We start from the raw sequence: 24,386 nt of genomic DNA, 5'->3' as shown, positions 1-24,386 counted from the left end.
ATAAGAGACCCACAATTTCATGTATAATCCTCTCTTTCTGTTCTACTGTATATCTATCTATATATACATATTTTACAGAATTTTTTTTAATGGAGAGGAAAAAGCCTCGATGTAGTTCATGTAGCAAAATAATAAAATAGGATTAAGAAATTTTTTGAAAGATAGAAATTACCACTGCGGCACACTTGTCTAAAATTTAGCAACTTTCATGAAATAAGAGTTATTGACATTTGAAGCCAGGTACCTACACTCAAATCCTGGTTTGAAAAGGGGTGTGTGTGTGTAATGTTTGTCAATTGGAGAATGGATGAATAAATTATCTTATATGAATGTAATGAAATAGCATTGTGATATCAGAAATGATGAAAGGTATGGTTTCAGAGAAACCTAGGAAGACTTGTATGAACCGATGCAGATTAAAGGGTGCAGAACCAGGAGGACAATTTATACAATAACAATAGCATTGTTAAGACAAACAACTTTGAAAGGACTAAGAACTCTTATCAATGCAATGACCAGCCATGAATCCAAAGGACCAATGATAAGGCATGCTACTCACCTTGCATCTAGGTGGTGCAGTGGATAGAGCACTGGCCCTGCAGTTAGGAGGACCTGAGTTCAAATCAGGTTTCAGACACTTGACACTTACTAGCTGTATGCCCTGAGCAAGTCACTTAACCCTACTGCCTAGGAAAAAAAACCCAAAAAACAAAAAAACCACAAAGAGGTAGTAGACTCAGGGTGCAAAATGAGACATATATTTTTTTGACATGGCCAATGTGCAAATTCATTTTGCTTAACTATATATACATAAGGGTTTTGCTTTTGTTTTTTCAATAAAGGGAGATAGAAGGAAAATAAAATAATGCTTATTAATTTTTAAAAGTATTAGAAGTAGGGCTCAAACCTAGGTCTTCCTTATTCTAAGGTCAGCCCTCTAATAACAATAGCTAGCATTGATATAGCCCTTTTATGTTTGCAAGGTGATTTACAAATATCTCATTTTATCTTCACAACAGCCCTAGAGGTAGGTGCTATGGTTATCCCCATTTTACAGATGAGAAAACTGAGGCAGGCAGTTTAAGTGACTTGCCCAGGGTCACATAGCCAGTGTCTATGATCACATTTGAACTCAAGTCTTCCTGATTCAGGTCCAGGGATCCACCTTCTCCTCGAGCTACTCTGATAATCTATTAGCCATCCCCTGCTGCTTCTCTGTTCCCTTAGTATGAGGCATTAGAATATGTTATTATGTAAAAATGAAAGCGTCACTGTTTTTGTACTCTGCCGGTTGCAGATACTTGTCTCTCTCCCTGCCCCACCAGTACCAGGAACTTCTGGGTAATAGCCTCCAAAGGCTTCTCTCTTGCTGACTTTCATATGGATATAGAGAAATACCAAATCAATTACATTCCATTAAATACTGATTTGGTATTATCTATGTGACTCTTTGTCATTCTATAAATTTGCCTCCCAAAAAGGGTCATGGAATGTGCAACATTTGCATGAAGAAAATGTGTACTATTCCAAGACTTGTTGGATCTCAGGTGGTACTTGACCTATATAGGTAAACATAGGTATATGGTTTTTAAATGGGGCCACTTATAAGTGGGCCAGTAGTCCTTCAAGTAAAGCTTCTTAATGACTAATTAGCTGTGAGTTCGTTACTCACTCATGTTCCCAGGTCCCCAGAATTAAAGGGGAGCTGTGAAACATAGTTAGGCTTTGTTATGAGCTTTGAGATCATCTTATGAAATATACACTATGAAACCAAACTGTAATAAGTGACATTATTGTTTGTTTGATTTGCTTTCAGGATAGGATTCCATGGCTTTGCAACTTACATGACATTTTACTGAGGTAAGAAAATAGTTGGCCAATGATGTATGCCCACTGTAAAAGCATAAGTATAGAAACCACATTAAAAGATTAACTAATCAGTAATAAAACATCCCATTGATCAGCCATTCTCAAACTTTTTTGGTGACATCAAAGAACTTTTGCTTATGAGGGTCATATAAATAATATCTTTGTATTATTATGAAAATAGTTTTGACCTCATTAGATTCACAGAAAGGGTCTCAGGTACCCCTGGGAGTCTTTATACCATACTTTGAGAACCATTTTTCACAACTACCCTGAGAAAGCGGTGCAATTATTATCCCATTTTCCAGAAGAGGAAACTGAGGCAGACAGCATTTAAGTGACTTGCTCAGGGTCACACACCTGCTAAATGTCTGAGGCTGGATTTGAACTCAAGTCTTTCTGACTCCAGGCCCAGCATTCTATCCACTGTGCCACCTTACTGCTTATATGACTATAAACTAATGACCCTGGTTTTATGTAGTGCTTGTAGGAATCAGCATCTTGTACACTAATACTTCTTTCTGTTCCCAACTCAAATAAAAAACAAAACATATTTGATACAGATGTTTAGACATGATACATTATAGCATATAGAGGACACTTATCCATGTGAGGATTGGTAGGAGGGACTAAAGATGTTTAGCCTGGAAAAAAGATCTGGGAATATGGAATATGGGGCTACATAAGCAAAGCCTTCAAGTGCTTGAAGGAGTATTATATGGAAGAATTAAATTTGTTTTTCATTGCCTTAGAGAGCAGAACTAGGAACTAATGAGGAGAACTTACCAAGAGGCAGGTTTTAGCCTGATAGAAAGCCAAATTTCCCAACAGCACTGTCCAGAAAGTGCCATGGACCACTTTGGGAGCTAATCTACTCTATTGAAAGCCTTTAATTCCCAATTGATAAATGGTCAAAGGATACGAATAGGCAGTTTTCAAAGGAAGAAATTAAAGCTATATAGTCATAGGAAAAAATACTGTAAATCACTATTGATTAGAGAAATGCAAATCAAAACAACTCTGAGGTACCACATCACACCTACCAGATTGACTAACATGACAAAACAGGACAATGATAAATGTTGGAAAAGATGTGGGAAAATTGGAACACTAATGCATTGTTGGTGGAGTTGTGAACTAATCTAACCATTCTGGAGAGTAATTTGGAACTATGCCCAAAGGGCTATAAAACTGTGCATACCCTTTAACCCAGCAATACCACTTATAGGTCTGTATCCCAAAGAGATCATACAAGTGGGAAAAGGACCCACATGTACAAAAATATTTATAGCAGCTCTTGCTGTGGTGGCAAAGAATTAGAAATTGAGGGGATGCCCATCAATTGGGGAATGGCTGAACAAGTTGTGGTATAAGAATGTAATAGAATACTACTGTGCTTTAAAAAATGATGAGCAGGCAGACTAGAGAAACCTGGAAAGATTTACATGAACTGATGCTGAGTGAAATGAACAGAACCAGGAGAACACTGTACACAGTAACAGCCACATTGTGCAATGACTGACTTTGATAGACTTAGCTCCTCTCAGCAATGCAAGGATCTAAGACAATTCCAAAAGACTCATGATAGAAAATGCTATCCACATCCAGAGAAAGAACTATAGAGTCTGAATGCAGATGGAAGCATACTATTTCCTCTCCTTTCCTTTTGTTGTCTTGTTTTATTTCTTCTTTCTAGTGGTTCCTCCCATTAGTTTTAATTCTTCTTTACATCATGACTAATGTGAAAATATGCTTAATGTGAATGTATGAGTAGAGCCTATATCAGATCGCAAGTTGTCTTGGGGAGGAAGGAAGAGTGAGGGGGAGAAAATTTAAAACTCACAATCTTATGGAAGTGAATGTTGAAAACTAAAAATAAATTAATTAATTATTAAAAAAGAAAAAAAAAGAAAGCATTTAAGCAAAGACTCGTTTATAACAACCAATTGTTTATAAAGGGGGTTTTTGTTTGGGTGTTTTACTATATGACTGTAGAAATGTTGGTCAGGCTATGTAAGGAAGTACTTATTTTTATTAACATGAGTGGGATATTATATGTACCTAATTACCATGCAGTATAACCATTGTGCTGATCTTTAAGTCCGTGCTAGATCAACTTTGTTGTAACTTTTATTCAGTTACAACACAGAACAGTACCTGCACAGGGGTTTTTCAAACAGCCTGCTGGTCTTTAGATAAAAGCAGAAATGTCATCAGTGACTTCAGTGGTGTGGGGTACTTCCTCTACCAATGCAACTTAGTACCTTCTCTTCAACATATATGGTCTTGAAGAATTGTCTCAAAGGTTAAATGACATGCCGAGGCTTCCACAGTGCCATGCTGCCTCTTCTTTCTGCTTCCAACTTTGAAAAAATCAAAGGGTACATTGCTTATTACCCTCTCTTAAAAAAAATTCCAAGCATATAGTTTGCCTCTGAAACAGCTAGGGGGTAAAGTGGACAGAGCTCTGGACTTGGGAATCAGGAAGACTGTGCAAATCTGGCTTTGGATTTGGGAATCAGCAAGACAGTGCAAATCTGGCTTCAGACACTTAAGAGCTGTGTAGCCCTGCTAAATTTCTTAACCTGTCTGCCTCATTTTCCTCAACTGCAAAATGGGGATGAGCTAGAAGTCAGCAACTATATTCCTCTGATGAGGCAGAAGACCACCAGCCTTACCATTTGCCCTGCTAGTACATCCTAAGGTATCTCGACGCCCCCGCCCCCCCACAATGCCTCTAAACCCTTCTGACCCCTGCAGCTGCCTTCTAACCTAATGATGTAGCCTTTTGGTCCCTGAGCATTGCAAATAGTTCTAGCGTTGCACCCGTAGATTTTCCAGGCCTTTCCATCCACCTGACAGCTAAACTTTGTTTTATGTGTTATTTCCCCCAATTAGAATGTAATGTCCTTGAAAGCAGGAACTGTATCACTTTTGTTTGTTTGTAGCCCCAGTACTTATCAGTGTTTGGCACATAGTAAATACTTATGAAAGCTTTTCCAATCACATAACCCAAATTGCTTCAAAAAAATAAAAAAATACCAGTCAAAAGGTTAAGTAACTAGGTAACTCACCAGAACTAGAAGTCACAGAGCAGGTACATCATCTACATTAGTTGAAGAAGCTCCCCAAACTGATTAAATAATGGGTCCAAACACCAACAACAAAAATTCAGAGGTTAAGTCTCTCTTTTCTCCTTCTTTCTCCTGCCCACCTCTGACCATTTCCTTGCATTTTCCATCATTACCATAAAACAGGATAAGGAAGAGAGAAACTGAGGGGTTAAAATCAAATAAACATTGCTGGTCATGAATGGTTTGGTAGAAGGCAGTCACTGCAAAATCAATTAGGTTTTTGTATTCCCAATGAACTCCATGAACAGAGACATTTGTTAAGAGGCTGTACATAAAATGCAGGGGCATCAATTCCTTGAATATAGTGGGCAGAGCACTAGCCTTGGATTCTATAAGACTCAAGTTCAAATCTGCTTCAAATACTGCTGTGTGACCCTGGGCAAGTCACTTAACCTATCTATGCCTTAATTCCCTAATCTGTAAAATAAGGATCATGATAGCACCTTCCTCATAAGAGTTTTTGTGAAGATCAAATGAAATGATACATGCAGTGCTTTGCAACCCTTAAAATTCTATATAAAGGTTCGCTATTATTATTCTAAATCATGTCTTTGGATGTGGTTTCAATCCAGTGATAAGCAAATGAAATTAAAAGTCACATATTGCAGATCCTACTGGCTTCTCCTGATGTCCCTTCCCGCACACCTTATTTTATTTTATTTTATTTTTTAAATAGAAATGTGTCCTCAGGTCAAAGTGTGGTCCTTGCCTGTTCTGCTTTGAAGCAAATGTACAGAAATATCTTAATGAGAGGAGAAGGTGCTGCAACTCAGAAGAATGATGAGCCAGGAGAGAAAGAAGGGTTCCCAAAGCTGAAGCTCCTTGTGGTCTATTTGAACGGGTCTTTTGAATTGATCTCTGGGCGTTTAGCCAAAAGAAAAGGACATTTTATGCCACCAGAGTTGCTACAGTCCCAGTTTGACACTCTGGAACCCCCATCGGCACCAGAAAACTTTGTGGCACTTAGCGTGGACAGAAGTGTCTCAGAAATGATTCCTTTTATTGTGGACAATATAAAAATGAAATGAGAACCGTTTCAGACAAACCACCAGATCTGAATTAGACATAAATAATCATTATGTCAAATCTCCATTAAGGCATTCCTACTTATAAAATATCTTAATTTTCTCCTCTGAATGTCAGTTCTACGGTGTACTGGAAGTTGCTTATAATGCCTTTCAAAAAATATCAGAATTGTTTCCCAAAATACTTTCCCTGACACCTCCTAATCAAATCCTCCCTTATGACAAAGAAGTGGGTGAAACCCAGCCAACAAAGTGACTACATCTAATGACATATGTCGCATTGCATACCCATAGCTCTCCACCACTCTACCAGAAAGGGGAAGGTATTTTTCCTTCTTTCTTCTCAAAAATGAAAATGGGTTTTACTGAGTTTGGCAGCAGTTTAGTGTTTGTTTTTAATTGGCATTATTGTAGTCATTGTGTATTTTGTTTTCTGGTTCTATTCTCTTCACTCTGTATCAGTTCACACAAATCTTCCCATGTTTCTCCAAATTCCTCCTATTCATTGTTTCTTATGGTACAATAACATGCCTTTAAATTCCTTTAAGTCTGTTCATGTATTTTCCAATTGACGGGTGGCAACTGCATTAAAAGTTGTCTTACTTCCACAAAGAATATTGCAGTGAATATTTTGCTATATATGAGATCTTTCTTATTGTCCCTGCTGTCCTTGGAGTATAAGCCTCATAGACAGATGGCTGGGTCAAAGCGTATAAAGAGTGGAGTTGATTTTTCTTTAATAATCTTGGAAAAATTTACTATCTTGGCATAGTTTAAGTGATTTCCAGTGACTTTAGAGCTATCCTCTGATGCACTGGTAATGTTTGTGTGGGATCTGAGGATAGTTAAAATCAAAGTTTTAATTGGGATTTTGATTCCATCCATGATGACACTGATTAAAGCAAATTTCTTTTTTTTCTTTTTTTTTTTTTGGATAGGCAATCGGGGTTAAGTGACTTGCCCAGGGTCACACAGCTAGTAAGTATCAAGCGTCTGAGGCTGAATTTGAACTCAGGTCTTCCTGACTTCAGGGCCAGTGCTGTATTCACTGCGCCACCTAGCTGGCCCTAAAGCAAATTTCATTAAATATATTGGAAAACACTACCTGAAATGGAACAGTAAGTAGATGAGATAGATCACTGAGGAAAAGAATAGAGAGAAAAAAGCAAAGAACAGAATCTGAGGGGATGCCCACTTTTAGGGAACAGGAAGCAGTTACCAAAGAGGGAACACAAGGAGTGATCAAGTAAGATGGAGAACCGATAGAGAGGATTATCACAGGAGCCAGAAGAAGAATGAATGAATGGATAAATAAATGAACGAGAAAGCATTTATTTAGAGTTTACTGTGTGTCAAGCACTAGGGATATAAATACAAAAGCAAAAACAACCTGTCCCCTAGCTTACATTCTGTTAAGTCATTTTTCAGTTGTGTCCAACTCTCTGTGACCCTATTTGAGATTTTCTTGGCAGAGATACTGGAGTGGTTTGCCATTTCCTTCTCTGGTTCATTTTACAGATGAGGAAACTGAGGCAAACAGGATTAAGTGACTTGCCCAGGGTCATACAGGTAATAAGTATCTGAGGCCAGATTTGAATTCAGGAAGATGAGTCTTTCTGACTCCAGGCCTGGAGCTCTATCCACTGTGCCATATGGCTGCCTCAAGCTTACAGTCTCAGAGGGGGAAATTATGTATATTGGGGAATGGCAGTGAAAGAGGCCATAGGGAAGATGTCAACAGTGTTAAATACAGAAGAAAGGACAAAGAGGATGAAGACTGACAAAAAGCTATTGAATTTGTCGATCATGAGGAAGCTGTTTAGGCTGAAGCTGGTGATTGATAGTAACTTTCAGCAACTCATTCAACCTTCAGAGAGGCAGTGTGACTCAGTGGATAAGGTGCTAGAATTAGAATCAGGAAAACCTGACTTAGAATCCCACTTTTCTGAGGCTTACTTAACAGCCCAGCCCAATGAAGACTAAATGTTTAGGGAGCAAAAAAGTACCACTAGGACAGGGATCATAGTCTCCCATACATTTTTGATAAAACTAATTTCTGATTCACAGAAGCAAAAAACCAGAAGGACACAGTGGGAAAAGGCAATAAACTTGAATGTGAGGACCTGGATTTGAATCCCACCTCTTCCACTTACCTATTTGGTCTTGGACAAATTACTTAACTCCTTTGGGACTCACTTTGCTCATTTGTAAAATTAGGTTATTGAACTAGCTGGTTTCTGAGGTCCCTCTTCCAGCTCTAAATCATTGATACTACGATGATCAGAATGGCAAGGGAAAATGTTTCTTTTGACTCAGAAAGGGGAAAACTCTCTAGGGAAAATGAAATTATAGACAGATAATAAAATTCCTCAAGGGCTGAAACAGTTTAGTAACTATTAATTACTTACTAATTAGTTATAGCTGATGCTTAATTTTGAGGGAGAAAAATAACACCCAAATCAACCAACCACCACCATCTGACCAGAAATGATAAGTAGGAATTTGTCATTTGCAAGTCATACCCAGAAGAGCCAATAGTACGAACAACCCACACCTCACTAAACCACAAGGTGATATGGTAACTGTGTTTCTGGGAAAACGGGAAGAGAAAGAACAAGTGAATATTAAACCAAGGCAAATACTTTTTTCTAAAAGCAATTGTGTGACAACTTCAAACTGAGACAGGTGGTACAGTGGACAGAGCACTAGGTCTGGAGTCAAGCAGTCCTGAATTCAAACACGGCCTCAGATACTTAATAGCTGTGTGACCCTGAGCAAGTTACTTAACCTGTTTCCCCAACTGTAAAACGGGGATAACAGCATCTACTTTGCAGGGTTGTTGTGAGGATCAAAGGAGATATTTGTAAAGCACCTAGCAGAGTATTTATTGCTTTCCTGCCCCCCCAAAATAGAGGCAGCCATGAAGTCAAGGAAAGAACATAGAGTTAGGCATCAAGAATCTGGGTTCCAATTTCTTTGTGGGGGGGTGGTGGGAGGGGGAGAGGGAGAGAGGCAATTGGGGCTAATGACTTGCCCAGGATCAAACAGCTAGTTAAGTGTCCAATGCTGAATTTGAACTCAGATCCTCCTGGCTCCAGGACTGGTGCCCTATCCACTACATCACCTAACTGCCCCGCAACTTTGTCTCTAACCAGCTTTGGTTATGTCTTTGGATAAGTCATTGCACCTAATATTTTTCATCTGTAAAACGAGGAGTCTGGACTAGACTGTCTCTAAGCCCCTTTCACTTCCAGTATTCTGTGATTTAAGTAGATGAGCTTTTTTTTTTTTTTTTAACAATTTCAAGATTTGGGGCACACTATGTCCTATTAATCCCTCAAAGATGCATTGTGTTGTTGTCAAACCAGGGTCCTGAGTTACTGCTTAAAACTTGGGGTCTTGGGACAGCTAGGTGGTGCAGTCAATAGAGCTCTAGCCTTGAAGTCAGGAGGACCAGTTCAAATCCAGCCTCAGACACTTGACATTTACTAAGCTGTGTGACCCTGGGCAAGTCACTTAACCCCATTGCCTCACCAAAAGAACAAAAAACAAAAAAACTTGGGGCCTTTCTCTTTGGGTAAACAAAGCCAGAAGACAAGCCTTGCTAATACCCCTTGGCTATTCCAGGTCCTTTTACAAGAGAATGAATATGTGAGTCATGACCCCTGCACATGCATCTGGGCAGGGTCTAGCAGTCACCCTAAAAACAGTTGTTGACTTCTTTGTCAAGTACCTCCTCCCTCCCTCAACCCCAAACCCATCAGCAGTAGCTCATTTTCAGCTCAAGAAACACAGGCACAAAAATACAATGGCTTAGGTAAGTTGGGCATTCAATTAATAATCATTTATTATGTGCCTACTATGTGCCACTGTGCTAAACACTGGTAATGCAAAGAAAAGTAAAAGTCCCTGCTCTCAAAGAGTTTAGTCTAATGGGGAAAACAATATGCAAATAAATATGTACAGTAGGTAGATGACAGGCAAAAAGGCTGAAATAATTCAGTGTCAATGACAGACTAGAATTTAGGGTTTTCTGATGTGGAGTCAGAATACATCTATCTCCCAAAGTCACAAAGTAAAATCACTGTCACCATCATCATCATCAAAGAGAATAGAAAACCAGAATTTCTCAGGAGACAGGATGAAGTATGAGCAAACTCTGCCCTCTGGTGGCCCAAGTTAGTAGGTGGTTTACATTTAAAGATCTCTAAATGTTTTTCCTAACTTCCAACTGAAATTTGCCCCTATGTAACTTCCATCCAATGCACCTAGTTCGCCCAAAGTCTAATCTCCCTTCATGACTGCTTTCATGTTCCCTTCTAGACTTCCTTTTTAACCATCCCTCAAAGTCACTAAAGTTACAGTTTGTAAAGTTACAGTTTGGTTTAGGCTTTTTTAGATATTCATACATAGCTTGAGGTAGGCACCCAACCTGCCCTGCCCACATTTTCTACCTAGTTTTGGGGTAGATGAGAAACGGAAAAGAAGGAAAAATATGAAAGGAACTTAAGTTTAGGGTAGAGAGGGGGACAAATGAGAGAAATATAAGGGTGAAGAAAAGATGTGGGGTGAATACTCAAAAATGGGGGAGAACAGGAACTTCCAGGAGCCATCATCACTCTCCATTGACTCCAGCAGAACAAGCCTACAAAGGTGGGCACTGGGGCACAGACCACAAGTTAATGAAGATTAAAGGTACTGAGTGACCTTCCTGGAAGTGGGGAAGATCAGTCCCACCATTTCGCCTTCATGAGAATGGGAGAATTTATAGGTGTACATCTATTAATACTAGCTGACATCTTGTTCCTCAGATGCTCCATTGTTACAATGCAATAGGAGTTAGGAGACCTGGGTATTAGTACTAATCCTGACTAATTTGTTCATGGACTTTGACCTTTTTTGTTGCATGTTTTAAGTTCTGATGCCAATAACAGTCATTCCTCAGTAAGAGCAGCTAAGTGGTGGATGTGGATAAAGTGCCTGGAGTCAGGAGGGCCTCAATTCAAATCTGGCCTCAGATACTAACTCTGTGACCCTGGAGAAGTCACTTAACGTTCACCTGTTTGACTCAGTTCCTCCTCTGTAAATGAGCTGGCTGAAATGGCAAACCACTCCAAAAGGAGTCACAGAGAGTTATATACAATTGAAAGGACTCAACATTTCCCAAAACAACCTCTTCATTGTAACAAAGGAACACAGATAAAATCAATAAAGCCATCTTATGAAACGTTCTATGTTGTTCAGTTGTTTTTCAGTCATGTCTCACTCTGTGACCCCATTTGGAGTTTTCTTGGCAGATACTAGAGGTCTGCCATTTCCTTCTCCTGATCATTTTACAGAAGAGGAAACTAAGGCCAATAGGGTTAAGTGACTTGCCCAGGGTCATAAAGCTAGTAAGTGTCTAAGGCCAGATTGGAACTCAGGAAGATGAGTATTCCTAACTCCAGGCCCAGCACTCTATCGACTGCACCACCTAGCTGCCCAATATTTAATTACACATAATTAAATAGTTGGAAAGATAAGACTGAAGCCAAATTGTGAAGGCTTTAAATAAATGCCAAATCAACCAACCAGTAAGTATTCATTTTCTTACAATGAGCCAAGCCCTCTACTAGGTACAGACGATACACATAAAAGTGGAAGGGTCCCTGTCCCTGTCCTTAAAGAGCTTGTGTTCTAGTGGGAGAGACAAAATGTATAGAGAGAGGAAGGAAGAGAGAAAAAAGAGGGAAAGGGGAAGGTGGGGGAGACACACAACAAAACAAAGTAACCATGGGTGCAAAGGCGCTCATGGATGCATGGACCATTCTCTAAAGGCTTCCAACAAAAGGTGGCATATGAGTCAAGTTTTGGGAAGAGCATCACGTATAAAGAAGAGCAGGCAGGCTAGGATGGTTGAACTATAGGGTAGAGGGAGAGGAAGGTAAATGTGGTCAGGTTGTCAAGTTTTAAGTGCCAGAACTGATAACTGATCCTAGAGATAATAGCGCCATTGGAATTATATGCAGTACACAAGTGATCTGGTCAAACTGGTACTTCGTGTACTGGAGTAATGAGAGACTTGAGGGGCATGAAATAGGTTATTGCAGCAGTCTGGCTAAAAGGAATTTGTGTTTTATCCTAAGGGCAATGGAAAGATTCTTGATTAGAGGCCTAACATAATCAAATTTGCACTTCAGGAATATTAATCTTAGCAGGTTTATGGAGAATGGAGTAGAGAGGTGAGAAGGCTATTGCCAATTATTAGGCAACTTCTCTTTCCCCCTAAACCACACCCCCTCCTAATTTCCATGTTTCCTTCAAGGGAAAAATAATTCTTTTAGTCATCCAAATTTGCAACGTAGGCATCAACCTCTCAAAGCTCCACTCTGATCCCACATTCTAATCTCTCACACCCCTTTCTATTCACACCACAACCACCTTAGTTTAGGCCGATTATCTGCAAAGTTGCAGCTGCTTCCAAATTGCTTTCTTTAAAAGGAGATCAAAAGGCTGGGAACTTGAGAAAAAGCCATTAAATTTCACAATAAAGAAATCATTAAAGACCTAGGAGAGAGCAAAAGGAAGACACTGTATACAGGGGTCAAGCTCTTTGAGAACATAAAAACAGCCAAACAGCCAATTAGTCTGCAGACATTTAATGTCTTGCAACCTATTTCCCCTAGCTTGGCCAGACCAGTATCTGTGTTCCAGATCTCTTCAACAAGTTCCGAAATGACCACCTTTCAAAATCATTCCAAGAACTGCCCTTTCAACAAACTACCAAATTGGTGACACTGGCTTCCTGGCTGTTCAACAAACAAAATGCTCATCTCTTTCTGCCCTGGGCATTTTTTCTGGCTCCCAAGTCTATAACACTTTCCCCCTCTTCAACTGACTTTCCAAACTTTCTCTTTTAGTCCTAACTAAAATCCCATCTTTTATGGAAAGCCTTTCCCAACCTTCATTTAATTCTACTGCCTTCCTTCTGTTATTTCCTATTTATTCTGTATATAGCTTACATATATGCACACAAATACATTATACGAAGATGTATCTATAGAAAGATATATTTGTTAACATCTTGTCTCTCCAATTAGATTGTGAGCTCCTTTGAAGCCAGGGACTATTTTTTGCTTCCTTTTCTTATGACAGTGACTGGCACATAGTATTTATTGACTTTTTCCAAGAACAATGGATCCATTTACATCCTCTCCAACATTAACTAATTCCAATTTAAATTATTTTTGCAAATGTGAGGAGTCATCAATGAAACCTGACATTGTAATTCATGTACATTATTAGCAATTTGGAGCTCAACCCTATGGTTGCTGATAGTTTGCAATTCTTTTGAAAGCCTGGACAAAGCACATATTCTGTTAGAACAATTGGATAAATTTGACTGAGATGGTTCATACACAGAGGTGGGGGACAGCTGGACTGTACAGCCTTGAAGGTAGGCTGTTTGGAGTTTGATCTGTAGGCAATGAGGAGTGACATAAGGGATGGAAGGAATGTACTTTACACCAAATGTTTCCTACCCCCCCAAACTCCAAACATGCCCCAAGCATTACTACCTCTATGGCTTGGCTCACTGCTCCCTGTGCCAGAATGTTCTCCCGATTTCGTTTAGTGAATTCCAAACTGACCTTTTAAAACCCAACTCCTTAAAATGAGAGCTCATCCATGAAGCTGATAGCCTGTAGATTAACTACTTTCCCGTTCTGAACTCCTAGCATTGTTTCATAACTCTAATGCATTTCAATTTGGTCATATTTGACAAAAGTATTGAGCACCTATGCACAAGGTATTGTGCTAGGCACCACAGATACAAAAGCTAGGAAAAAGAGTGCCAGATCTTATCTTTTAAGTCCTTACATTGTATTTATGACATTTATAATGGGTACAAGGAAGGTAGGATGTTTCACAAACAAAGGAGAGATACAAAATACCCTGAGAAAATATGAAGGAAAAAGACATGTTTAGCTGTGGAAAGCATGAAGCAAATCAAGAACTTCAGAGGCTGTACCTAAGGACACTCCAGCTACCCAGGATAGGCTATTTAAATGCAGAGAGGTATCAAATCAAATTTGGGAAACAGCTTGACTGGAACATTAAAGTGAGTAAATTAAAATTTAGGGGGGCAAGGTGGGTTAAAGCTTCATCCAAGACACACCAGCAAAACGTCGGTGTCCCCCAGAAGGCTGCTCTGGGCATCCTTCTGTCCCTTTATTACTTATTACATTTGATTTCATCTGCTCCAATGAATTCAATTATCTCTCATGCTAATGATTCACAGATCTATTTACCCAGCTCTAACCTTTCCCAACCTCCCGTCTCCATCTCCAGCTGCCTATGGGACATCTCAATCTGATGGAGACAACAAACTCAGTTATGTTCAAAACTCAACACCTGCTCTTCTCCAAAACCCTCCTCCTCTCCCTAACTTCCCTGTTACTGCAGAGTCCCCCCTTCTCACAGCTACTCACGCTTGAAGCTTAGTTACCCGACCACTCAGTGACTCTGGCCCCCTTGGTTTCCTTTCACAAGATATTCCATTACCCGCTCTGTGCATTTTCACTGGCTGTCCCCCTTGTCTGGAATGCTCTCTCACCTGTGCCTTCTGGGCTCTCTAACTACCTTCAAGTTCCAGCTAAAACCACACATCTTCTACAAGAAGCCTTTCCCATTTCCTCCTTAATGTGTCTTCCTCCCAGAGGGTCTCTCCAATGTACCCTGTCTGTATCTTATTACATGGTTGTTTGAATGTTTTCTTTTCCCATTAGATTATGAGAGCTCCTTGAGGAAAAGGAATGTTTTTGCTTTCTTTATATCCAAAGTGCTTAGCACAGTGCCCAGCCCACATAAGGTGTTTAACACTTGCTGGCTTAGGGGTGAATTGTGGAGAAATTCAAACACTAGCCTAAAGACTGTGGCTGTTATTTTGCCAGCTTTGAGACTTCTCATCCCCTCAACATCCTACCTAAACCTTGATTCATGGCATTGGCTTGAAAGAGGGTTTGCAGCTTTTCCTTTTCCAGCACTTCCTAGTCTCCTCTATGTGTTGGTGGATGGCTAATAAAAGCTAGGATGGAGGGGTGGAGGGGAAGACAAGAGGGAGGGAGGAGCTGTTCCAACTGTTTCAAATTCTGATTTTTATTATGTTCTAAGCTGGTTAGAGGTAAGTACCACAGCTGGGGAGCTAGGTGGCTCAGTGAGTAGATCGCTGGGCCTATAGTCAGAAAGACCTCAATTCAAATGTGGCTTCAGACACTCACTAGCTGTGTGACCTGGGGCAATACTGTTTACTTAACCCACTAGAGAAAGAATTGACAAAACACTCCAGTATCTTTTTGAAGAAAACTCCATAAGGGGTCATGAAGAGTTGGATGATTGAACAAACCACGTCTGAAACCCTATTTCATAAGATGTCACACACTTAGGGCACTCAGCCAATGTTATTGACGTTTTAACATATACAGATTGAGAATGACAAATTTAACATGGGAATCAAAATCCTGTAAATTGGGGAAGGAGGGTTCTTGCTACTTGGCAAAGCTAAAAAACTAAATCATTTTAAATTGAACATTCTCAACTCCGGAGTATGAGGAGTTACATTTTGAACAATTGTAAATAACGACCCATCACAATATAACAGCAACATAAAGGAGTTTCATTTTCCATGCTAAAGCTAACTTAAATCTAACAGAAACAAATATAGAGTAACTCAATTTTGGAGAGGAAAGGCACTGAAAAAAAAAAATCAACTAATCTAGACCCTTTAACAGAAGATTAAATTGCAGCCAAAGAAGTTGTGACTCACCCAAGGTGACAGTTCTTAATGGAAGTTTGCCTAAAACAAAACCTAGGTCTCCTGACCCTATCTAGTGTTCTTTCTGTTACAAATTCCAACCAATGTGTGTATGTATACATATGATTCAATTTATGGCCAGGGAGACACTTAAAATTACACAAAGTACATTGAAAATGGAATTAAACTTTAAGCTCGATTGTCCTTGCTGCTTTTTTTTTAAGGAGGGGGCAGACTTAAAGTCATCTTTTCTCACAAAATAAAGAAGCAAGACAAATGAAGTGTAAAAGCTAGAGATTTATTGTTATTTTGTGATTAATAAATTGTCAAATTGGCTATGACACTTTCCCACAACTAAATACCACCATTCACCAGTACAGAAGTTGGTACTTAACCAGATTGAAGAACAAGGCAGAAAGAGCAGACATGTGAATATCATTGGTAACTCAATTTACACTCTTTGTGCCTGTGTACTGCACATTATTCTCACCAAGGTAAAGTGTCTGAACAGATTAGTGGGGCAATATGGCCTCCACAACCTTTTTTTGTAGCAAGCAGTTACAGAAGTAATAGAATTGAACTTCAATATTTCCCTTGATTTTATTGGTCTGCACCCATGTTACTTGAACATATTTCATTTTTTTAAAACTATACACAAGGGGAAAAAAAACTGACCTAAGAATACTGAACCAGCCAGTCAAATACATGACTAACTTCTAGGTCATCTTTGAATTGGTCCTAAAGGAATGTACCACCCTAACAGTTTGAGAATTAGGCAAATAAGATTTATGTGGAAGAAAGGCTGTATAAAGAAAACCCAAATGTTCTTACTATATAGTTAGAATAGCTCTTGATCTTTCATCTGTAAATTACATTTCTATACTACCCAATATCCATTTCAATTCAAATAGATTCTTGGTTACCAGGTATAATCCTGGTCCAATCTGGAGGCAGATTTCCTCCAAAACGTCTCCTTTCTGAGCCTCTGAAAAGCATAATGTTCAACTATTCTTATAGGACTACCAAAACACTTCGAAAACAAGTGGCTCACAAATCATTTTTAATTCATTTATTACCTGTGCACAAGAGAAATAGCTGATAAACCCAAAAGAAACAGTTTTATTTTTACATGGTGGTTAAAAGTAATTGAAATATCACGACACTTTCAGTGAAAGTAACATTTCTAATTACAAATCATAATGCATGTTAGAATCGCTATGGTAAAGCTGAAAAGCCTTAGGCAAAAGCACTTTCTGGGAATAATATAGTGCTTCTTCAGTCTGCACAAGGACTAAAAGGTAATTTACAGTTGATCTGTGAATGTCGAGACAATGTTACAATGTAGTCTTCTGTACAATTAAATGTATACTTAAAGAGCTAAACAGGATCAGCATTTTTACTGTATTTTAAATGAAGTTGCCTAAACAGCACTTTTGCTGAGAGATGTTTATCAAAGTTGCTGTAAGATTCTACACAACTAGGGAAGTATCTGTTTTCTTATTTAATTGTTCTCTCTTCTTTTTGGTTACAAGTGTCCTGCTCAGTTAATTCTATTGCAATGGATGTTTCTCAAAATGCACAGTTTCAGATGTGCATATTGTATTTTATACAAATGAAGCAAAAATGTTCAGTAAGTGGTATAAATCTTACAGCACTCTGCTAGCAAAAATACATGCCTAAGTCACAATACGCAATAATGTACCACAAATTATAGCATCAAATAATTTGTTTCTTTTCAATACTTTTTATTCTACATAAATTACTACCATAGGCTAATGTTTAAAAAGCAAATAAATTGAACAGTTGCAGGACAAAACCTGTTCACCCAACTGTAAAAGCTGATATCTGTTTCCAAAAATCACAATAAATGCAGAACAAAGAGAAGTGTTTGATGCATGCAACACCTTTGAGTGAAAAAGCATTGATTCCCACTGTTGGAAAAAAAACAAAAACAAAACAAAAAACCTACTGCACTCCACCTTAAAATGCATTGCATTGGTTTAGTTTTTAACAGGACAGAATTCCAAGAGTCAAAATGAAATAAAGCAGGTATTTTAAAGATTTAAGAGCCGTTATCAAAAATAAATTACATTTTTTCAAGGTACAGAAATGTTGCTATGATGGCTGGGAGCCCAGTAGCCTTTCGATGGCTGCATTGATATCTCCTCCTGTTGCTATCAGAGCCTGTAAGTTTGCTTCACGGTTCAAGAAACCCATTGCGCTGAGCTGTTCCAGTTGCTGCTGAAATCTAACTTCTGGATTTTGTAACTGCTAAGGGAAAAAAGTTACCAATTTACCAAGAAAAAAAAAACTTTTCACTTAATAACTATACTACTTAAAACTGCTGGCAAATAACATTTTGTTTTGCTTTGTTCTTGTAATATTCCATAAAAGTCCCCAAATAAAAGATGCTTTTTAAAAATGGCATTTGAACCAATTTCTTTTTAAGACTGAGCTTCAGTAAAAAAGTGGCTTACTATCTTTTAAAATAAAGACCTTCATTTGGGAGATTATTAGATATAATCTTCCAATATATGTTAATTTTTGAATTAAAAAATTCTGAATTAAAGGTAGATGACAATTAAAAAAAATGAATCACACAAAGTAGTTATCATACATAAAAGAAACAGAAAAGAAAGGGCCTTAATGGACTCCAATTATTGCTTGGTATTGATGGGGGGGGCGGGGAGAGGCACATTCCCAAGAATTTGCAGGTGTAGGGGAAATAAGGAATACCTATACTTTTATTTATTCAAGGAAAAGAACATAGCTTAATTAATGCTATTAAGTATATTTATTAGTATATAATATTCAATAAGTTATTAACTGGTTATATGATTTCGTTAAAGTATGATACTAGTAAAGGCCCAAGGAGTTAAGTTCAAACCCAAAATTGCCCATGTCTTAAAATTCCATATAATGATCATAGACCAGAAATAACACCTAATACGAGCCAACCATCTTGGGGATGGAGGAGACTAGAAATATTAAAAATATCACCAACACAAATAAAACACTTTACAGTGAATTTCACATAATCATTAACTCTAATGTTGTACTGAAGTTTGATCATATTAAATATCTATCAAAATCAACAAGCATTTAGAAATCACCTATTATTCAGCAGGCACTGTGTTAGGAAATAAGGATTCAAGTATAAAGAATGAAACAATGCCTGCCCACATTTTAATGAGCAAGACATTATGTATGTATGTGTGTATGTAACAAGTTATGTAACACATGTATGTGGAAGTGAATAGAATAAATGCAAGAGTTATAGCTTAAGTGAGCATTCAAAATGCCTTTATTACCAAGAACTTTTTAATAAATAATCTCTATATAACTACATATTTTTAAAAATAATATTACTAAGCATAAATTCACAGAAATTTTTCTTAAATGGAGGTTTGTAGTTGATTCGTGCTTTAAACTGTCAAAAACTGGTGTGTAATATAAAAAAAATCAGTTGAAGACTAATCAACTTTAACAATGTTAATAATAAATCAGGATCTGAAGGTATTTTAGATATAAGTACAACTGAAAACTTTTCTTGCTGTGCTATCTCAATTATTCTTGAAATGTTGCCTTTCATTATAGAAATCTCAAAGTATTATCTGAATTCCATTTCAAAGCTTTTGAAATTTTAAACTTAATATAATTTAGGTTTTGAAAGACAGGATAATATCTTACCTGAGAGTTTGCCCCAGCAAGAGCCTGCAACATTTGTTGAATAAACTGTTGGTGTCCAGGTTCTGTAGTTCCTGATGACGGAGTTGTGTTTTCACTAGGTGCCGAACTAGACACATTTGTTCCTGTAGAGCTTCCAGTGTTTCCCAATCCCCCCAGGCCAGGAGTAAACCTGAGCAAATTATATAAAAGAGTAAAAGTCATGTAGCCTAACAAAGATCTGGTGATTCACCCTATCTTTACATGGGAACACTGGAAACATGTGCTTTTTTAAAAGTATGATTTAAAAGAAGGATTAAAAGCAAGATTCAGTTTCACCAAAGACACACAGCATTTCAGGGTTGGAAGGGCCATAAGGGATCATCTAGTAAAACGTTCCCTTAAAGAAGAATTTCCTTTACAACACAGCCTATAACAAATAGCCCACTTCACTTTGGGTTACCTCTGTTAGTCAGTTTTTCCTCATACTAAACCTAAAAACCTGTCTTTCGGCACCTTCTACTGCTCCTCCCCAAGGACTTGGTGTCCTTCGGGGCACCAAGCAGAATAAGTATAATTCCACTTCTACAAAGTCTTAGAAACAGCTACCACATCCTCCCTGAAGTCTTCCCTCAGTGAGGTTTCCCCAAGTCCTTCAATACAATCCTTACATGGAATGGTTTTCAGCTACCATCCCCTCAGGACATGCATCCATGTAAAAATGTCCCCCCTGAAATATGATCAGCAGAAAACAGTACAGAAGGGAGTCCTTGCTGCTTCTGGACATTATGGTTTCTTTAAAATGACCTACAAAGGTCTCTTCTTTATAAGTTATGTCACCCTGTTGACTCAAATTGAGCTTTCAGGTTTCTTTTACTGTATTTTGGAGTCCAGTCAACCAGCAATGAATGTACCTAGCACCAAAGGATAAATGGTTTCCTCTCACTCTGAAAAATAGTACTGTGATAATAAGCCAAGGACTCAGGAAGAAAGACACTGAATATTTTAAAAATTATTCTTCCCCAATAATCTTACCCTGGTATGAGCCCCGGTGCTTCTGTTGCTAATGTCTGTAGACCTTGCTGTATCTGTAACAAGGCCTGCATCGCTCTAGGGTTGGACATTGCTGACAGCGTGTCAGGATTCTGCATCTATTTAAACAAGAGAAAGAAACCCAACAGTAACAGTGTGAATCAAAACAAACAAAGATGGATTTTAGTCTTCTTTTTGCTTGATTAATGTGGAAAATTTATTCCTAAACTCTGAACTATCTTTTTTTTTAACCACACAATCTATTACGCAGTAAAACTTCAACTCTGCTGATCAAATCATTACTAATCCAGTTCCAAATGTAACATTACAGAAGATAAACAGACTGTTCTAGAAGCAAAAGAGATGTTATATTCTCCCTTCAAAAGAAACAAATGCAGGACAGCTATGCAATGAATTAAATGGCAATACAAAGTGACTTTAAATTTTTGTCAACGATATATTTTGTCAAATTTATTGCCTAGTAAATATTTCTGAATTTGAGGCAGATTTCAGGACAGAAGTGTTAGGATCATAGGAAACTTACTTAGGACATCTAATCCAACCCTTTCATTGACCAGTGAAAATTACAGATGAGAAAACTGGAGCCCTAAGAAGTTCAGTGACTTGTCTGAAACATGCAACAACCTGCTGAGCTGGGATTCCAACCCTGGTCTTCTGTCTCCAAATCCAGTGGTTCTTTCCACTTTAGACCTTCTAAATATGCCACCAAAGCACATCGTTCTTGGTCAATTGTGTATGCTGTGTGTTATAGAATTATTACCCCAGGTAACTTGTAGTTTTGCATTAAGCATTAGGTTCCATTCCTACTGCCCCCCCCCAAAAATGTTATTATTTCATGATACCTACATTGTATGGAAATATTAAATTTAAAATGCCTCCCAGATAATACTTTTCAATGTAGATTAAACACAATAGCCAATAAGCTGCTGTTATAATTGTTCCACTTGTCATCAAAAAAATTATGACAACTAGTTAAAAAATTTGCCACATTGGTCCAAATACAATCTGTCCCTTAATATTGACTGTATCTCTAAAAAGAAATCTCTTTGAAAAGAGAAAAAAAAGCATATAAACACACAGAAAAATAACATTGATTATAGTTCGCATTTTGGGTCTATGTGTCAAACCTGGAGAACAGCAGTCTAAGTTCAAACTAATACAGTACTTTAAAATATTGATCACCAACTCTATGAATTCCAAGGATGGATCAGTGTGATACTGTTCCCTCCCATCAATACAAACTGCAATAGCCCTCTTTGACTTAATCGGCAGTCTCTGCAAGTTACTGTAGCCACCAAAAAAAAAAAAAAAAAAAGATTCAACCTTCTGGTGAACAGATATGAACATAACTTTCATCTAATTAATTCCAAGTTTATGAGGAACTCCTTTGTCACATGGGCATTACATGTTAGATAAAATGACAAACCGAGGAGGGAAAAGAATAGTTCTATTACACCAGATAGATTTGTTAATTATTCTAATCGTTAATAACTTTAAAGTTAGAAGAGTATGCTGAAGGGTTAGGAAAACAATAAAGTGAAATGATTTTATGATATTAGTGAAGCCTCCAGTATGCCAGGTATTCAAAAACAAACTGCCACCATCGCTTCAGAACTTAGATTTTAAGAAAACTAAGCAAAGAGACCTGTTTGCAGCAATGAGAAATGGTTCAAATTTACACTAAGCTAAATCATATGCAGACTGACAACAATGACCAAAGCCTATATTGAATATTTTGCCATCTGCCAGACAAGAACAATGACCACAATTGTAATGAACTATTTCCAGAAAATCATTTTTGAGAGACAGTTATTGCAGACAGCTAAGCTTACTCACTTGTTGGAGGAACGTTGGGAGCTGTTGTCTCATTTGTTCTTGAAGCTGAGGATTTCCAGCAAATAGGGGATTATTCAGCATCATCTATGGGGCAAGTGTGCAAACAATTTTAACTGGAAATATATGAAAGCAGTAATGCACCTTGTTTAGTACAATATACTCCCCAAAAGCCTGTGCTGGGGTTCAGAAAGAAGGTTGAACTTGTGCACGACAAAAGCTTCCACAAATTCAACCTCTTATTACTGTAGTGTTTCTTCTCAAATATGGCATTTTTTAAAAAAAAATGAAAATAGTATTTTATATGACTATGGCAATGGCATGCAATGCCTTCAGGCAATTCCTTGGAACTTTCTTTGGGACCATTATTTGCATTAGGTTCTTTAAAAAGGGCTGCACCTGGGCAGCTCGATGGCAAAGTGGATAGAGCAAAGGCCCTGAAGTCAGGAGGATCCCAGCTCAAATCCGGTCTCAAACCAAATGCTTGACACTTACTAGCTGTGTGACCCTGGGCAAGTCATTTAACCCCAATTGCCTAAAAATTAAAAAAGTAAATTAAAAGAGTTGCAATTAAATCTAGAAGATGACCTTGATAAATGCCAAGAGGAAATCTAGCCACTAAGTTAAATTGGCCACTGCTAGCAACAGGTCTCCAGAAAAAGGCTCAAAGTTCTTTACTTTTTATTTGGAACAGGCTTTACTATCAGAGATAAGAACTATAATATGGCTATAATTTTCAGGCAACTAACATACACGGATGTGCAACTAAGAACTAGCAGTAGTAGACATGTAAAGTTATGAGAAAGAGCACGAGCTTCTATCACTTCTTTAATGGAAAAGTTTCAAAATTGGTTTTAAAGCCAACCAATAAGCTTTTATTGAGGTCTTACCCCTTTGGGTTTCGAAAATAAGACATGATCCTTGCCAAAGAAGTAAAATTAATAGATTTAAAGCTGAAAAGGATATTAAAGGTTATTTAGTCCAACCCCTTTGTTTCACAGATAAAGAAACTAAGTCAGAGAGGTTAAGTGACTTGCCCAAGGTCACCTTGGTAACAATCCACAAAGACCAAGCTTGAACCCTAATCCTGTCTCCAAATTCAGCAATCTTTCCAGTGACCCCTACAATAGTGCTTTAAATGATGTCTACAGCAACAACTCCTAAGGGACTAATTTACTTGTCCTCTTCTAGTAAAGGCACCTTCACATCATTGCTACCACAAAACTAAAGAGAACATGCTACCTTACGTATGCTCAGTGGATGTGTTGTGTACATCTGTTATAAAGCATCTAACTAATCTGACGAGAGGTTTAGAATCAAAGCAAAGAAAGCCATATCAACACTTTCCCACTCCTTTTATCAAAAACAAAATTATAGCAACTATTGATCATAGCACTTATTCACTAGCCAACAGAACTGCTTCATTTATGGTTTTTAATATTTTGACATGACATCTATAACCCATAAACTTATGGTTCAATTTTACCTAGTCATATTGTTGAGATTTTCCTCCCACTTACATTTCAGGATATATATCATCTAAATTATATCCAAGCTGGAAAAACTGTTTTACAAATATATTTAAACTACACAACAATAGTATATCTGATTTTCTGTAACATTAACAATTTAAACAAAATACTAACTTATTAGAAATCAAAACAATTAATGGACAAAGAAATCTCTTACTGGTTAAGAACAGGTAGAGAGAATACCATTATTATAAAGCAGACTTCAATTCACCAAATGACTTAAGATGAAAAGACTTACTTTCATTTTATTTTCCTTGACATCACACTGGCTTCAGAACACAAATGAGTTTGGCCATGTTAGGTTTTACATATTCTGAAGTCCACGTTAAAATGCCACAATATTTTTCTAACACTTTAGCTGGCATGATTTCAGAATCACAAAGAGAGAAAGTACTCTATATAGCATATACAGATATAAAATTGTTTCCCATCTATAAAATTTCGATATCATTGTCAAAAATGACTACAACCAAGGTATGGTTATGAT

General features: G+C 37.8%; 2 protein-coding genes across 5 annotated transcripts in view; one reads left to right on the top strand and one right to left on the bottom strand.

Moving 5' to 3' along the window:
* Positions 1–6,486, top strand: part of LOC114025987 (probable gluconokinase) — a 13,902-nt gene extending 7,416 nt beyond the window's left edge. For all 3 annotated transcript variants that reach the window (XM_027839544.1, XM_027839542.1, XM_027839543.1), the window contains 2 exons: positions 1,817–1,860; positions 5,677–6,486. In XM_027839544.1, coding sequence (XP_027695345.1) covers positions 1,817–1,860; positions 5,677–6,028 — 396 coding nt within the window. In that variant the 3' untranslated portion in view covers positions 6,029–6,486. The remainder of the gene's footprint in view (positions 1–1,816; positions 1,861–5,676) is intronic.
* A 9,606-nt stretch (positions 6,487–16,092) lies between these two features.
* Positions 16,093–24,386, bottom strand: part of LOC114025812 (ubiquilin-1) — a 48,117-nt gene continuing 39,823 nt past the window's right edge. The window contains exons 8-11 of one of the 2 annotated variants that reach the window (XM_027839343.1): positions 22,371–22,454; positions 20,517–20,632; positions 19,506–19,674; positions 16,093–18,086 (exon numbers count right to left, since the gene is read on the bottom strand). In XM_027839343.1, the coding sequence (XP_027695144.1) occupies positions 17,931–18,086; positions 19,506–19,674; positions 20,517–20,632; positions 22,371–22,454 (525 nt within the window). In that variant the 3' untranslated portion in view covers positions 16,093–17,930. The remainder of the gene's footprint in view (positions 18,087–19,505; positions 19,675–20,516; positions 20,633–22,370; positions 22,455–24,386) is intronic. The other variant, XM_027839344.1, reaches the window with a different exon arrangement.

This window comes from Vombatus ursinus, unplaced genomic scaffold, assembly GCF_900497805.2.
Source record: "Vombatus ursinus unplaced genomic scaffold, bare-nosed wombat genome assembly UNPS02014832.1, whole genome shotgun sequence".
Lineage (NCBI taxonomy): Eukaryota > Metazoa > Chordata > Mammalia > Diprotodontia > Vombatidae > Vombatus > Vombatus ursinus.
This window is presented reverse-complemented; position numbering and strand designations above follow the sequence as displayed.